The sequence below is a fragment of the Salmo salar genome, chromosome ssa14 (assembly GCF_905237065.1).
Source record: "Salmo salar chromosome ssa14, Ssal_v3.1, whole genome shotgun sequence".
Lineage (NCBI taxonomy): Eukaryota > Metazoa > Chordata > Actinopteri > Salmoniformes > Salmonidae > Salmo > Salmo salar.
In genome coordinates, this window is record NC_059455.1 from 15,330,980 (window position 1) to 15,349,122 (window position 18,143).

Below are 18,143 nucleotides of genomic sequence, written 5' to 3' on the forward strand. Positions count from 1 at the left end.
CTCCTCTTCAGCCATGGTCAGTGCACAGTAGCATGCTCCGCAGCAGAGAGAGAGAGTGGGAAAAGAGTGAGTGAGAGAGGCAGGCTGCTGAGGCAGGGCAGATAGAGGATAGACACAGCTTCATTACCTCTGCTAGGCTGCCAGATCCCCACAGCTAGCCAGGCACCCGGCCGAGGGGCTCACACAGCCAAACACATATTTAAGAGCTTTACATTCCCATGATGCATGTCCCCCAACCGCCTTTATGTAGGGTAGGTTGAAGGGGGATTGGGGTTGGAATTGCAGCTTTGGTTCCAAGGGGGGTCTAGTGTGTGTGTGTGTGTGTGTGAGTGTGCAGTGGTTTCCATGGCTATAAGGAGGCTAATGATGAGTGCGTGCATCTGTATGTCTATCCGTGTGCGTGTGTGCCTTTACAGCGTTCACATTTGAGGGTGTTAAAGAACGAGGAGTGTGCAGAAATGTGGAACTGAACCGTACATTGAAAGGTTTCATTTGAACGACTTGGCTTCCTACAAGAGGCACTTAACTGACCTTCATATCAGCCCACAGTCAATTACGAAAGGCCACTCTGAAACTGCTCACAATAGGCATAACAGACCTTAAATGTATGTTCTCCAAACAACGACCAATTGACGTGAGCTAAAAGCCAATGTGCGGAGAAGGACGATTTGATCAATGTCTACACAAACAAACCCAAACCAAACGCCCACATGTTGCTAACTGCTCGCCTATTACGATGTCCGAAAAGTCTGAATTGCTTCCTAGCGGAACGCTCACTGTCGTTAGTGAGCACTGCCAAGGCAAATGTCTGCCCAGTTTAGCCCATGACATTTTCAAAGAGGCTCATTATCCATAGATTCAGACTACCTGCAAAATGCTTAGAAGCTTTATATTGCACAATAATGCCTCATAAGGTATTTTACGCGTGTTTATAAAGGCATTATATATATGTGTGTTCCTCATACAACATACAAAGTGTTGCCTTTTATTGGATACATTTCTCTGCCAAGTACACAAGTAAATTTCCCTCTTTAACAGTTGCTGTTTGATTTACAATCTAGAGGGGTAGTGAGATAATTGACCCGCCCTGTGTTTTGGAGAGCTGTGTTTGTAATTAGACATGGTGCTTCCCAGGAGGATGGGGGCTTTGGCTGTGCCTGTACACCTTCAGTAGCTAGATATAGATGCCACATAGGCTAGATATTCCAATAAAAAAAGCTGTTGTTTCCTAAACAGAAAAGTATAGATTCGTTTTTGGCTGCTGTATACATTAAAGAAGCTATGCGGTCTCAATAACCTATTCTTATCAGATGAAGGAAAGATTGGGGATTTTCCCAGAAACAGCATGATAGGAAATGTGTTATTTATATGAATGTTTTGTAATCCATTGGGCATTTTGAATGGCCAAAGAAAAATAGCGCAGTACTTGAGTAAACACTCTCTCTCTCACACACACACACACACACACACTCACAGAGCGCCTCCGACTGTGGTTCCTCTCTTCCCTGTTACATTGGAGGATATTTCCCCTCCTCTAAATGGCCGTGGCTCTCCCTAAGTGTTCCACTGAACGATGCTCCCTGGGTGTTTACACACAATTTCATTTGCTGAAAGCACTCTGTCACATCTCTGTTAGCTCCACACACACCACCAGCAGCAACAGCACTTCACAGAGAAGCTAAGGAGTGGCCTCCCTGGCTCACACATTGGGGCCAACAAACCACAGAGAAATATTGCTGAAGTTTTTATTTTAATTCCTTATATATATATATATATAATATATATATATATATATAAATTCCCCATAAACTCACATTGATCAATCGTCCTGTCTCAGACTTCTATTCATAGCTTTTTCTCAAAATGAATTTCAATCTCTGCGTTTGAAGAACCCAGTGACTCGCTCTGCCTCTGCAGTAGCTCCGATTCCAGCTAAATATCCAACTAATTAGCTTTGTACCCGTCTCTGAGTTGAGTTTGTGTGTGTGTGCGTGTGTGTGTGCGCACGCGTGCGTGCGTGTGTGTGTGTATTTCAGTAGCTGTTCTTTGTCATGATTAAAACCTCTGGTCTCCCATTGCCAAGCCGTTCTGGTTTGAGGCTGTAACAGCTGATTCATTAGGGCTGTCAAAGTATGGCTGCTGCTGCCTGCCTGCATGGCTGGTGTTATGCTTTTACTCGGAGCCTCAGTCAGTCAGAGTAGCTAGGCCCACTGGTGTTAGCGCTACAGGGACATAAATACATCAAGGCTGCTACTGCGTCTCCTCGTTCCCCAGACCCAGCCATTAGCCGGAGAATAAACACTGCTCACACAGATTCCAGCGTTTGTCACTCTGACGCCTTTGATGGCCCCGGCCCCCAGCTCCGAATGGCTCCGGCTTTTATGCTTTTCTCACGCTGTTGTTGTGTCAGTGGAGCAAAAAAAAAGACAAAGGCAAGATAGGAGTTTTTACTGGAGCTGACTGATAAAGAAATGTGGCTTGTTAGGTCCTTTTAGTGGCAGACTAGCGAGTGACAGCTGACCGTGTGAAAAGTGAGGGTCAGGTTCTTTCGAGATGTCTCCTTGAGTGAAGACGGCGGCACAAAAAAGTCCAGTTCCGACAGACAGCCTTTGTTAGGACTGAGGTGCCATTTTGGTTAGACAAAGAGGCAGCCATTTTGGTGCCAGTCAGTCTTCGCTAGTGTCCAACTGACAGGAAACTCTCCCTCTCCGATGAATCATCCTTCCAGGAAATCACAATTTCCCTGTCACACCACCTAGTGCCACAAATTACTATTATATGGCTTCCCATTCAAGTTCCTCCTGGGGTTTTCGTAGTAATGGTGGTGGCGATGATAACGATGCACTCATGTTGAATGCCAACGTGAACAGCCTGCCATAAAAAAGAAAATCAACCCCGACCAGCATATCCCAGCCCATCCAGAGTGGTGTGTGGTGAGGTGGGTTTCTAGGGCACGTTCCCTCAACTCTCAGTGGAGTCTGAGTGGAGTGGCTGGAGCCTGGTTTCTTGTTCTCCTCCTCCCATAGCCGCCATGTAGCCATGGAGTGTGACTGTGAATAGGAATGGCTCTTTAGAGAGGAGGGTTCGCTAGACTAGGTGAATATATTTCAGGATGTAGGCTGTGTCTGTGCGTGAGGGCAGGGGAGTTATCTCAGTCTACATTTCCACTTTGAAGGAAACGTTCAAACAGACACAGAGTATTGAGTTTTCTCTGATGGAAATGTTAGAATTCTACCTGATTAATTCACGTGCAAAACAGTAGTCATAGTTAATCAGTGTGATGATGACTTGATTCATTCTGTCTGACTTGCTCGTTTTAGATCATATTTGATTTTCATTTGTCTTCATTTGAATTGGGATGGCTGGAAGCAACAATCACTACACAGGCTGCTGTAATGCGTTATAATTATTATTTTCAAATTACACAGACATCCTCCAGAACCCTGTCTTGGCACAATTTTAATTGATTTCAGCTTCCTGGTGGCACGTTCCATCTTTTTAAAGTTCTTCAATGGGGAAAAATACTATATTTTTTATCATTTTCAATTAATAGTAGACCAATCGTTTATTTGATAGTGGTACAAACGTGTTGACACTCTACTATGACAAGGCTATTTGGTGTGCTGTAGCCCATGTTGAGTATTCTCTCTCTATTTGTTTGAAGTTGTACCACAGTATAAACACTTTTTGGTATATAAAATACTTTGAAATACAAGGATGCTCTCACCTTTCAAGTATTGATACTCTAGAAACCATCCTTTTTCTGATACCCTCTGACCAAACCACTACTGTCCCTCTCTCTCAGAGCCTGCCTAGCTTTGGACCCTACCTCCTGGAGAAGACAGAAGTGCTGGCTGAGTACAAGAAGAAACTGCAGGATGTCAACGACAACTTTGTGGGTGACACCAACACTGCCCGCGTGTTCATGCCCAAGAAACCAGTTCCTGCTGTGAAGGTGAGAGAGGGGCCGCCTGGATTACAAATAATACTTTGCTAGGTCTTTATATATATTTATATAGGGCCGTTTTGAGACTCCCGCTTTAGTGTTTGTGATAGTACATCTGTTCCTAATGAAAGGGGTGTTGTGACCTTTCTAAGGTCATTTCAAACCAATAACAACATGGGTAACACTTATATCTAGTTCTATAAAGAATATAAAGCATTCCAGAGCATGTTGTTGTTGTTTCCTGTCCTACAGTCAGACTAGTACATTAACTAGCTTTGCTTGTTGTTGCTCGTTGTTACTGCCAGACTAGTAGTAACTAATTGTAATCGTTGTTGTTGTTGTGTCCCCTGCAGGATGTGATCGCCAGGGCTCTGAAGCACATCGGGGCCTACGTGGAGTTGGACAACCAGGAGCAGGTGATAGCTCTGATCGACGAGGAGATGTGCATCAACTGTGGGAAGTGTTACATGACCTGCAACGACTCAGGATACCAGGTACTAAGACATACACACACGCACACAGCCTTCTGGGAATGTGGTGTTTCTCAAAGGGCATCCTATTGCTTACATAGTCCTCTGTTTGGGAAATAGACGTCGTCTTGTTTGTCCCCTCAACTTGAATGCAGCACTCTTTTCTTGTTTAGGTAACTATCTTCTCAACTGGAGCGAGATATGCGTACACAGTGCTGTAAAACTCTATTTGAGTAACATGTTCTCATGGCCGGATGCTGCTGCACCGTTGTGGTCATGTTGCGGACTCGTTTTTTTCCCTCCTCTCTTTTTTTCTCTCCGTCCACCCAGTAGATCGAGAGGATAAGTCCTCTCTCCGATGGAGAGTCACTAATTGCTCTAATGTAATAGCTTTTTTTTCTGTCTCTCTGCTTCCTCTTCTTTTGCAGGCTATTACGTTTGACCCTGAGACCCATTTCCCAGTAATCACTGACAGCTGTACCGGCTGCACTCTCTGCCTCAGTGTCTGCCCCATCATTGACTGCATCAAAATGGTTACCAGGCCAACGGCGTACGTGCCTAAGAGGGGGCTGCCTCAAGCTGTTAATCCCATTTGCTAAAGGCTAGACAACAGGTCTGTGTTCATTATGTGCCAAATGGAAGAAAAATTATTGAAACAGGGAGGGACTACCTGGGCTTGTCCAATGAGAAATTGTCATATTGTTTCCCGTTGCAAAATGTTTTCACGTTTTTTTGTTGCATGCTCTAATGAATACGACCCAGGCAGTACCTGGCCACCGCAGAGGGGGGAGAAGAGAGAGAGGGGACCCGATGTCTACCTTACACCATTGATTGGCTATGTAATTGCAGAGTGAAAAATTACCTTTATTATGAAAACGAATAATTAGCCAGAAGCGTTAATTACCTTATATTCCCAAGCCAATTATCCTGAAATAATTATACCGGACGCAAAATAGTTTGTGTTATTTCTAAAACAATGGCTCGCTATGTGGGGTTTTGTTTTTTGTCTGCCCTGCTGGGAGTTGATAGACATTGTGTGGCGAAGCGGCCATGCTTCAAGGTGCATGTATTGATAATCATATTCATTGATTATTATCTTTTGGACCAGTGGAAATTGTTATGTTAAATTGTAATAAATTGTAAATTGTAATGCACTGATCAAAGAGGGATGAAAATCAATCATGATGTAATGGTTATAGTTCAGTTATAAATGAACTAAGGGTTTATAGCAAAGGTTTAGGTGTAGTTTAATTGTTTATTTGGTGACATTATTTAGGAATTGATTTTAATGCGATATATCCTTTTAGACAATCATATGCCTTTTAGGTTGTATTAATGAGAGTAAAATATCTCTTTAGAACATGAATACTGTTCAGTTGCATTATAGGTGTAGACTGGTTTAATATAACTTATTTTTAAATGTTATCAAATTCTAATTTATTTGATTTAATAATCATATTGGTGAAATAAAGATATAACCTGCAATTTAGGTATCTCTGTGAGTGTCACAGAGAGGACGCCTTTGACTTCTAGATCAGACGCCAGTCACAATTAATTTAAATAGTCCGGATTTCTCATCTGTAGATGCTCTACATTCTATCAACAAACTATCAGTTGATAAGCAACTGCTTGCTAAGGTTACGGTTAAGGTTAGGGTTAGGTTTAGAATAAGGGTAAGGGTTAAGAATAAGAGTAAGGGTTAAGGTTAGTGCTAGGGTTAGGGTAAGGGTTAAGTTTAGGTTTAGAGTAAGGGTCAGGGTTAAAGGTTAGGGTTAGAGCTAGGGTTAGTAAATAGTTAGTTGATGCTCTACAGACTATCTAAATAAAGTGTTACCAAGATACCTACTCAATTATATGTGAGCACTTTTAGAGAAAATTCTGAAAGCTAATTCCATATTCATAATTCGTGAACAGAATTGAAAAACAAAACATTGTCTGTTTATGATTTGAATAAAAAGTAAAATAATGCAACGAGTGTTCTCTGTTATGCTAATGCAATCTCTCCACAATCTCCCTTCTTTTCTCTCTTAATTTTTCCAAATGAATTCACAAACAAACACCCAATTCTGTGTATTGGGTAAGCGTTAAATTTGAGTTAATTAAAATGCTATCGCTGCCATCTCTGGATAAGTGTAGTCGCTCCATGAAAGGGTATTATTTGAAAACTATTAAGCGTGCTCGTTTGAAAGAGTAGACAGACATGCTGAAATGAGGTATTTCATATTTTCGTATGTCTTAACGTAAACCATTTTATAAGAGTGGAGCATCTCTATAATTTAGATGTTTTAATCCAATGTTAATCATTTCACAAAATGACCACGTTCAACTTAGCAATATTCAGTCCTTGGTTCTGAAAGTGTATCAGCCTTGCACTGAGGGTTATCAGGGAACCATATGGAAACATTGACATTAAGAGAAAACGGTTTCATTTACCATTACTATTCAAAAGAAAACAATTTAGCTTGTTCCCAGTATACTGTGTACACCCTTCAAATACATATACATTACATAGCCGATCCATTACTGCTCCAGGAAAATGGCTGTGTCCAGAAAACCTTTATGAATCTACATTACTTTTATTTCTTCAATGAACTGGTATCTGAGACACCAGCCTAAAGTTCAAACTAAAACCCAAGGCGCTGTTCTCTGTTCCGGCAGTGAATCTCCTGTCTCCATCTGGTAAGATCTGGCAGCCACTCGTTCCCAACCCAGCCATACATCCTCTCTCCCTCCCGCCTTCATGCAGCATCCCCGATAACTTCCCCTTCCCTCCCTGATTAGAATTGGGAAATGATGTGTCTGGACGTGCCCTTTGATCACTCATGTTCAATGTTCCTTGACAGAGCCCTTCTTGCTTATATATTGACTTGTCGAATCAAATCAAATCAAATTGTATGGGTCACATACACATGGTTAGCAGATGCTAATGTGAGTGTAGCGAAATGCTTGTGCTTCTAGTTCCGACAGTGCAATAATATCTAACAAGTAATCTAACAATTTCCCAACAACTACCTAATACACACAAATCTAAAGGGGTGAATGACAATATGTACATATAAATATAAGGATGAGCAATGGTCGAGCGGCATAGGCAAGGTGCAATAGATAGTATAAAATACAGTATATACATATGATATGAGTAATGTAAGATATGTAAACATTATTAAAGTGGCATTATTGAAAGTGGCATTGTTTAAAGTGACTAGTGATCCATTTATTAAGGTGACCAGTGATTGGGTCTCAATGTAGGCAGCAGCCTCTCTGTGTTAATGATGGCTGTTTAACAGTCTCATGGCCTTCAGATAGAAGCTGTTTTTCAGTCTCTCGGTCCCAGCGTTGATGCACTTGTACTGACCACGCCTTCTGGATGGTAACGGTGTGAACAGGCAGTGGCTCGGGTGGTTGTTGCCCTTGATGATCTTTTTGGCCATCCTGTGACATCGGGTGCTGTAGGTGTCATGGAGGGCAGGTAGTTTGCCCCCAGTGATGCGTTGTGCAGACTGCACCACCCTCCGGAGAGCCTTGCGGTTGAGGGCGGTGCAGTTGTCGTACCAGGATGCTCTCGATTGTGCATCTGTGAAAGTGTGTCAGGGTTTTGGGTGACAAGCCAAATTTCTTCAGCCTCCTGAGGTTGAAGAGGCGCTGTTGCGCCTTCTTCACCACACTGTCTGTGTGGGTGGACCATTTCAGTTTGTCCGTGATGTGTATGCCGAGGAACTTTCCACCTTCTCCACCGCTGTCCCTTTGATGTGGATAGGGGCGTGCTCCCTCTGCTGTTTCCTGAAGTCCACGATCATCTCCTTTGTTTTGTTGACGTTGAGTGAGAGGTTGTTTTCCTGAGTGCCCTCACCTCCTCCCTGTAGGCTGTCTCATCGTTGTTGGTAATCAAGTCCACTACTGTTGTGTCGTCTGCAAACTTGATGATTGAGTTGGAGGCGTGCATGGCCACGCAGTCGTGGGTGAACAGGGAGTACAGGAGGTGGCTGAGCACGCACCCTTGAGGGGCCCCAGTGTTGAGGGTCAGCGAAGAGGAGATGTTGTTTCCTACCTTCACCAACTGGGGGTGGCCCAACATAAAGTCCAGGACCCAGTTGCACAGGGTGGGGTTGAGACCCAGGGCCTCCAGCTTGATGATGAGCTTGGGGGGGGGCGTGCAGTCCTTGTTAGTGGCTCGCCATGGTGGCAATGTATTATCCTCAAAGTTTGTCTGGAAGCGTGACGTCGGTGTCCGTGACATGGCTGGTTTTCTTTTTGTAGTCCGTGTTTTCCTGCAGACCCTACCACATACGTCTCGTGTCTGAGCCGTTGAATTGCAACTCCACATTGTCCCTGTACCGGCATTTCTCTTGTTTGATTGCCTTGTGGAGGGAATAACTACAGTGTTTATATTCAGCCATATTCCCAGACCTCTTTCCATGGTTAAATGCGGTGGTTTGCACTTTCAGTTTTGCACAAAAGCCGCCATCCATCCACGGTTTCTGGTTACGGTAAATTTTAATAGTCACAGTGGGTACATCTCCAATGCACTTCTTTATAAACTCACTCACCGAGTCAGCATATAGATCGATGTTGTTATCTGAGGCTGACCGGAACATATCCCAGTCCACATGATCAAAACAATCTTGAAGCGTGGATTCCGATTGGTCAGACCAGCATTGAATGGTTCTAGTCACTGGTACATGTTTGAGTTTCTGCCTATACGACGGTAGGAGCAAGATGGCGTCGTGGTCGGATTTGCCGAAGGGAGGGCGGGGGAGGGCTTTGTATGCTTGTAGTCCGTATCTTTTTTTATAAGAAAGTGGAAGCTTTAACATGGAGTCAGATTGTTATTTGAATAAATATAACATTATGTTGAGTGAGCAGCAGCATCACAATACCCGTTCAAAACAGGAATAACGTCCAGTGCTGAAGTTAGAGTAGCAGTGATCGGGTGTATTAACCCTGCGCATAGTGCAATCAATATGCTGATAGAATTTAGGTAACCTTGTTCTCAAATTTGCTTTGTTAAAATCCCCAGCTACAATAAATTCAGCCTCAAGATATATGGTTTCCAGTTTACATAAAGTCCAGTGACGTTCCTTGAGGGCCATCTTGGTGTCTGCTTGAGGGAGAATGTACACAACTGTGACGATAACTGGCGAGAATTCTCTTGGGAGATAATATGGCCGGCATTTGATTGTAAGGAATTATAGGTCGGGTGAGCAGAAGGACTTGAGTTATTGTATGTTGTTATGATTACACCATGAGTCGTTAATTATGAAGCATACACCCCCTCCCTTCCTCTTCCCAGAGAGGAGGTTATATCTGTCGGTGCGATGCATGGAGAAGCCCAGTGGCTGAACCGATTCCGACAACATATCCCAAGAAAGCCATGTTTCCGTGAAACAGAGAATGTTACAATCTCTGATGTCTCTCTGGAAGGCAACCTTTGCTCGAATTTCATCTACCTTGTTGTTAAGAGACTGTATGACACCAGGAAGTCGATGTTGTTAAAGCCAAAGATGATCTATTATATTAACAAGATGGTCAACTGACTGCTCTAACAATGGAAATGCATGTCCGTAAAGGCGAAAGGCAGGTGGGAGAAGAGGAGATCAGGTGGGAACAATCTAGCCATTGAGAGGGCAGATAGGCGTGTGAACAAAAGCCACAACTCTGATCCAAAATTGTTTTTCTTAAAGTTGCAGGAATGTCAAGTGCATAACATTTATATCAGTACACTCGTTACAATCTAAGTGTTATGAAATTTCTATTAGATCAAATAAGCCTCACCTATCAAAATAGCAATTAACTTTTATCTTGACCAAATTCAACACTTTCTCACTGCCCCCCATACAAAACTCCTCACTAAGTCTCCTAAACTCTTATTTTCGCAAGGACAGATTTTGGGCAAACATCGCTTCGCCTCTTCCTCTCTGTTAAAGCTAATTTGGAGGCAGAAGTCAGCCAATTATACCACAATTATACCATAAAGCAATACAGTGACCTGACAGCCCCCGGAAGTAGAAGAACTGGGTAGTTCTCCTTCAAATAATCGTTTGGCGCCTCACATTTGGAATAGCTCCAGCAATGTCTGCCGGAGGCAGACCGGTCCAGTGGCAAATGAGGTGAGCCCCTCCCTCTGGTTATTCTCGCTCTCTTCCGTGCGAAGATCACTATGAAGCTCTCCTCAGCACAACTTGATCCCTGTATTCCTGCTTAACTGTTCTCAGGCGAACCGTCTTTTTATGTTGAAAAACTGACCGTGTACTCACTAAGTCTCCTGTGGTAGACTACTGTGGTACTCACTAAGTTTTGATCCGAAGGAACTGTTTGGGTAGGGTGTCGCCGCCATTTTCAACGGGATTCTAGCTTCAGTGGCAAGTGGCGACCCAGTTCTCATACTAGAGCAGGACATGTCCTCTCTATTGAGTAAAGGGGCAATCAAAGCAATACCAGCATCAGACAGCCATTTTGGCTTCTACCCCCAGAACTTCCTGGTCCCCAAAAAGGGGAGGGGAGATGCACCCCATTCTGGACCTATGGGTCTTCAACACCCATCTGAGAAAGTTCACGTTCTGTATGCTTACGTTCAACATGCTGTCGCACTCTATTCGAGGCGACGGGTTCACTTTAGTCGACCTACAGTACGCTTATTTTCACAAGTATTCTGCCATCACACAGGTTTCTCAGGTTTGCTTTTCAGGCCACAGTCTAACTCGCTGTTCCCTTCGGGCTAGCACTAGCTCCCCGGACGTTCAGCAAGTGTGTGGAGGCAGCTCTAGCACTCCTGAGAATCATAGACATAGATGATTAGCTCCCTGACACAGGAGCAAGCAGTGCAAGAAACAGCTTCCCTTGTAACCCACCTCATCAAGGTAGGTTACAAGGTAACCATAAAAATAGCTTTTTGGTGCCCAAATAGAACATCTAGGTGTCTCTCTAATTGGGCAACACTATCGGATGGCCACATCACGTCGTTCTGACAGATCCACAGGGGTTCACCCTCAGAACTTTTCTCTGAGTACTCAGAGACTTCCAGTGTTGGATAACTGCTCAACGCCTGTGTACACAACGTCACCTCAGTCGAAAGAAAGATAACAGTAACCTCAGAATATCTCTTTTTTTGTGAACAATTATTTATTCGTTTTTTCTTGCTTGTCATAGATAATTACGATTTCAAGATACAATACATACAAATATGAACAATTTAATAAGGGGAAAACAAACAAACCCAATGTAAATACACAAAAACGAAAACAACACAATACAAATGACAAAACAAAACATATTATAGATGGGAAGTACAGGTGCTGGGGGTGCTGCAAAACTAGGCTATCAAAAGAAATCCCCAAAAATGATATTACTCCTGTCTGAACAGACAAAAATAAAATAATTATAAATATTACACCAAAGAGCATAATTTAGCTACAGAGGAACAATAGCTTCTAAAAAATAGCTGTGGATTTCTCACAAGCATTTACTCACAAGCATTTACAGTCAGGAAGGACACAATTTGGGCAGCGCACGCACCAAATAGAGAACAGCTTGTTGCATTGTGGCCATAGTTCTAACTCATAGAAGGATTTTGTAACCTCTGACCCTGGCACTTGGACTGGTACCCCCTTTCCTGCAGTCAAATGACCAAATTGCCCTTTAGTGGCCGCATGTTTAAAAATTAATAAACATTATTTTCTTTTTAAGGCAGAAAATCCAGTGTTTCTGTCAAACGGTTTTGTTATATTTCAGCCATCTGTGATGTGCAGCTGAAGTCGGAAGTTTACATACACTTAGGTTGGAGTCATTAAAACTTGTTTTTCAACCACTCCACAAATTTCTTCTTAATAAACTATAGTTTTGGCAAGTCGGTTAGGACATCTACTTTGTGCATGACACAAGTAATTTTTCCAACAATTGTTTACAGACAGATTATTTCACTTATAACTCACTGTATCACAATTCCAGTGCATCATAAGTTTACATACACTAAGTGTCACATCCTGACCCTTGTAAGAGGTCATTTTTCCATAGTAGAGTGGTCAGGATGTGACAGGGGGGGTGTTTTGGGTGTGTTTTGGGGTTTCTGTTTCATTGTGGGGTTTCTAAATTTCTATTTCTATGTTTTCCTTTTCTATGGCGTTGGCCAGGTATGGTTTCCAATCAGAGGCAGCTGTCTATCATTGTCTCTGATTGGAAGCCATACTTAGGTAGCCTGTTTTCCATGTGTGGGTGTGGGTTGTTAATTTTTGAGTAGTGTTTGCCTGCTCTGCGTTACGGCTTTTGTTGTTTCGTTATTTAAAGTGTTGGTGTCTTGCATTTAGTTTCACGATAAATAAAAAGATGTGGAACTACGAACACGCTGCGTTTTGATCCGATCCTTTTGACAGCTGTGACAGAACAACCCACCAAAAAAGGACCAAGCAGCGTGGGAAAAAGTGTCTGGAGTCATGGACTTGGGAGGAAATCTTGGATGGGAAAGCACCCTGGAGCCAGGCTGGGGAGTATCGTCGCCTGAGGGAGGAAATAGAAGAAGCCAAGAGGGAGCGACGGTACTATGAGGCGCTATATCCTCCAAGAGGCAAGGTGGAGAGGCAGCCCCCAACATTTTTTGGGGGGGGGCATACGGGGAGGTTGGCGATGTCAGGGGGGAGCCCTGATCTAACTTCCCGGGCTTATCGGAGAGAGCCGTGGAGTAAACTGGAGCCAGTCAGGGAGTCAAGCGCAGAGCTCCACGCAAGATTCCGGAGAGAGGTACTGGCGGAAAGGGCACTGCGGAGCGGGCGTGGTGAGGGGCGAGCAATGGGTTATGATGTGATACGCACTATATCGCCCATATGCACTCACAGCCCGGTGCGGTTGGTGCAAGCTCCTCACCGGTGTAGGGCGAAGATAGTCATTGAGCCAGGAAGGAGTAGGCCTGCTCAGCATGCCCGGTCTCCAGTTCGCCTCCATCGTCCGGTATGTCCTGTGCCTCCTTCCCGCACTCGCCCTGAGGTGCGTGCTACCAGTCTGGCGCCACCTAGGCCAGTTCCACGCATCAGACCTCCAGTGCGCATGCCCAGTCCGGAGTGTCCTGTTCCTGCTCCCTGCACTGGTCCTGAGGTGCGCGTCACCAGTCTGGTGCCACCTAGGCCAGTTCTACGCACCAGACCTCCAGCGACGCTCCCAAGTCCGGAGCCTCCAGCGACGCTCCCCAGTCCGGCGCCTCCAGCGATGCTTCCCAGTCCGGAGCCTCCAGCGACGCTTCCCAGTCCGGAACCTCCAGCGACGCTCCCCAGTCCGGGGCTTTCAGAGGCGGTCTGCAGCCCAGAGCCTTCAGAGGCGGTCTGCAGCCCAGAGCCTTCAGAGGCGGTCTGCAGCCCAGAGCCTTCAGAGGCGGTCTGCAGCCCAGAGCCTTCAGAGGCGGTCTGCAGCCCAGAGCCTTCAGAGGCCGCCTGCAGCCCAGAACCTTCAGCGGCGGCCTGCAGCCCAGAACCTTCAGCGGCGGCCTGCAGCCCAGAACCTTCAGCGGCGGCCTGCAGCCCAGAACCTTCAGCGGCGGCCTGCAGCCCAGAACCTTCAGCGGCGGCCTGCAGCCCAGATCCTCCAGCGGCGGTTTACAGCACAGAGCTTCCGGTAATGATCTACAGTCCGATTTCTCCGATAATGATCCACAGGTCGGTGTTACGGAAGCGGAGGGATCTGCGGGCGGAACGGAGGTTACGCCCTGAGCCGGAGCCACCTCTGTTGCTGGAGGATCTGAGGGAGAGGAGGGTTCTGGGTGTAGTACTAGAGCCGCCATAGACTTTTGTCACCCTCCCTACCCTCCCTTTGTGTTTGGGGTTGTTTTGTTGGGTTTTGTTTGTTTTGTTGGGTTTTGTTTGCTGGGACCGACACGGCACCGACCGGCAGTGTGCCCTCTGCGGCCACAGATGGTGCACGTGATGGCCCCTCCTCCAGCCTCCCTACGCGCAGCCCCTCCCAACTCCATGGGCACCAGAGCGGCGGTGCTGGAAGATGGAACCGACAGAGCCCCCTCTGGACGTCCGCGGGTGACCAGCAGTTGGTCAATGGTGATGGTGGCATCCCTGCAGGCCAGCTCATGTCGGACGTCCTCACGCAGGCTGCATCGATAATGGTCGATGAGGGCCCTGTCGTTCCAGCCTGCTCCGGCGGCCAAGGTCTGGAATTCCAGGGCGAACTCCTCGGCGCTCCTCGTCCCCTGCCTCAAATGGAAGAGCCGTTCCCCACCACTCTACCTTCGGGCGAATGGTCGAAGACGGCCCGGAAGCGGCGGGTGAACTCCTCGAAGTGGTCCAACGCCACATCTCCTTCTCCCCACACAGCGTTTGCCCACTCCAGAGCTCTCCCCGAGAGGCATGAGACAAGGGCGGACACTCTCTCCCTTCCTGAGGGAGCTGGGTGAACGGTGGCCAGGTAGAGGTCCAGTTGTAACAGGAACCCCTGGCACTGTGCTGCCGTCCCATCGTACTCCCTGGGAAGGGAGAGACGCATCCCACTGGGACTGACTCCGGCTGGGACGGGTAGAGGTAACCCCGGTTGCGCTGGTCAAGGCACTGGAGAGACTTCCTGTCTGACTTCCATGGTCTGGACAACGCGATCCATCATGGCACCAAGATGATGTAACATTGCAGAGTGTTCCTGGAAGCGCTCCTCAACTCCTCTAACCGGGGTACCTGCTCCTGCTGACTCCATGGTAGGTGTGAAATTCTGTTAAGGGTGTGTACTGGAGGCGAAGTCAGGTGCAGGAGAGCAGAGTGGAGTTAACAGGCGCACTTTTTATTCCGGTCCAAACGAAAGCACATAAGTACATATAACGTGCCCAAAACAAGGAACATAAACAAAAGTCTAGCGCGTAACAATACCAACATGTCATCAAAACAATTTCACACAAATACTTGGAGGGGAACAGAGGACTAAATACATTCAGTGTGATTAGGGAATGAAAACCAGGTGTGTATGGAACAAGACAAAAGAAATGGGAATATGAAAAATAGAGCGGCGATGGCTAGAAAGCCGGTGACGTCGATCGCCGAACGCCGCCCGAACAAGGAGAGGAGCCGACTTCAGCGGAAGTCGTGACACTGACCCACCGGGAATGTGATGAAAGAAATAAAAGCTGAAATAAATCATTCTCTCTACTATTATTCTGACATTTCACATTTAAAATAAAGTAGTGATCCTAACTGACCTAAGACAGGGAACTTTTACTATGATTAAATGTCAGGAATTGTGAAAAACTGAGTTAAATGTATTTGGCTAAGGTGTATGTAAACTTCCGACTTCAACTGTATATAAGGTTAAACATTGGGATGCAAACTCAAAATGAATTCATTTCGACTCTATATCTGACATGGTACAGGTGTCTTCTTTTTTTAGACCATAACCATGTGTGTGGGGTGTATACTTTTGTTTTCCTAGTAGATTTGTTTAATGCTACCAAGAAACACTCTGTGTAACCCTTATTTAGACCACTGCAGTAAAAGGTTAAAAGACCACTCCAGTAAAAGGTTAAAAGGTGGGTACACTCATGGGTACATTAGCAATAGCTGCTACTCCTGACTTGAATGGGAACTGCAATCTATGGATTATATTTCTATGGTTGGTTGCGGCTGTCAGTTTGCCTTTCACATATTTAAAAGTACAATCACGAGAAAAACAGACTAATCTGTCTGAGCTAACGTCACTGTTTTTCAAAGTAGTTTATCTTGAGATATTGTCACGAGCACAACGATGAGTAGCCTTTGCTTCACCATCATTGGGTGAGTCAGTATCACCGGAAAGTTTATTTTGTTACATGCTCTAGTCTATACTGTATATCAGGGTTTATCATAGATATTGACGAAATCAGCCTAATTTAAATGTCCTTAGAAACTATAACAAATGACAAAAACACTATTCCTTGTGTTTCAATGTGTAGCATATGCAAAAGCTATTGTTTTAGGCTATTGTTTTTTACTTTCCTAAAACAATCATTTTCCACCTCAAGTTTCAGCTGTCAGAGATTAGAGCACTAAATGCATCAGGGCATTGCATACATAGTCCTATTGGCATCCACTTTATGATATTCATATTTTGAAAAAATACAGTGCCTTTGGGAAAGTATTCAAACCCTTTGACTTTTTCCACATTTCCTCATCAATCTACACACAATACCCCATAATACCAAAATGAAAAAAGCTTTTTGCAAATTTTTGCAAATGTATTACAAATATTTACAGTATTCAGACTCTTTGCTATGAGACTCGAAATTGAGCTCAGGTGCATCCTGTTTCCATTTATCATCCTTGAGATGGTTCTACAACTTGATTGGAGTCCACCTGTGGTAAATTCAATTGATTGGACATGATTTGGAAAGGCACACACCTGTCTATATAAGGTCCCACAGTTGACAGTGCATGTCAGTGCAAAAATCAAGCCATGAGATCGAAGGAATTGTCTCTGGAGCTCCAAGACGGGATTGTGTCAAGGCACAGATCTGGGGAAAGATACCAAAAAATGCCTGCAGCGTTGAAGGTCCCCAAGAACACAGTGGCCTCCATCACTCCATCATGGAAGAAGTGTGGAACCAGCAAGACTCTTCCTAGAGCTGGCCGCCCGGCCAAACTGAGCAATTGGGGGAGAAGGGCCTTGGTCTGGGAGGTAACCAAGAACCCAATGGTCACTCTGACAGAGCTTCAGAAATCCTCTGTGGAGATGGGAGAACCTTCCAGAAGGAAAATCATCTCTGCAGCACTCCACCAATCAGGCCTTTATGGTAGAGTGGCCAGATGGAAGCCACTCCTCAGTAAAACGGCACATGACAGCCCGCTTGGAGTCTGCTGAAAAACATCCCCACAGCATGATGCTGCCTCCACCATGCTTCACCGTGCCAGGTTTCCTCCAGGCGTGACGCTTGGCATTCAGGCCAGAGTTCAATCTTGGTTCATCAGACCAGAGAATCTTGTTTCTCATGGTTTAAGTCCTTAAGGTGCTTTTTAATGGCTTCTCCACCAATTGCTCAGTTTGGCCGGACGGCCAGCTCTAGGAAGATTCTTGGGGGTTCCAAACTTCTTCTATTTTAGAATGATGGAGGCCACTGTGTTCTTGGAGACCTTCAATGCTGCAGACATTTAGAGTACCCTTCCACAGATCTATGCCTCGACACAATCCTGTCTCGGAGATCTACGGACAATTCCTTCAACCTCATGGCTTGGTTTTTGCTCTGGCATGCACTCTCAACTGTAGGACCTTAAATAGACAGGTGTGTGCCTTTCCAAATCATGCCCAATCAATTGAAGGTACTACAGGTGGACTCTAATCAACTTGTAGAAACATCTGAAGGATGATTAATAGAAACATGATTCACCTGAGCTCAATTTTGAGTCTCATAGCAAAGGGTCTGAATACATATGTAAATAAAGTATTTTGTTTTTTATTTGTAATAACTTTGCACAATCAAAACAAAAACATTTTGCTTTGTCATTATGGGGTATTGTGAGTAGATCGATGAGGGGAAAAAATAATTTAATCAATTTTAGAATAAGGCTGTAACGTAACAAAATGTGGACGTAATGTAACAAAATGTGGAAAAAGTAAAGGGGTCTGAATACTTACCGAAAGCATTGTAAAAAGGGTACAGTAATTGTGTAATACATAGTCATTGTATTTGCTGTACTTGCATTGATGTTTGACAGGGCGACATGCATACTTCATCAAAACTTTCCCTAATAATTCCCAGTAACACCAGTAGGAAATAGGAATTGTAC

The 18,143-nt window shown here is 44.9% G+C and overlaps 1 protein-coding gene across 1 annotated transcript in view; it reads left to right on the top strand.

Annotated features, from left to right (window-relative positions):
- Window positions 1–6,384, top strand: part of dpydb (dihydropyrimidine dehydrogenase b) — a 129,835-nt gene extending 123,451 nt beyond the window's left edge. The window contains exons 21-23 of the mRNA XM_014139686.2: window positions 3,806–3,955; window positions 4,300–4,440; window positions 4,845–6,384. Of these exons, the coding sequence (XP_013995161.2) occupies window positions 3,806–3,955; window positions 4,300–4,440; window positions 4,845–5,015 (462 nt within the window). The 3' untranslated portion in view covers window positions 5,016–6,384. The remainder of the gene's footprint in view (window positions 1–3,805; window positions 3,956–4,299; window positions 4,441–4,844) is intronic.
- The last annotated feature ends 11,759 nt before the right edge of the window (window positions 6,385–18,143 follow it).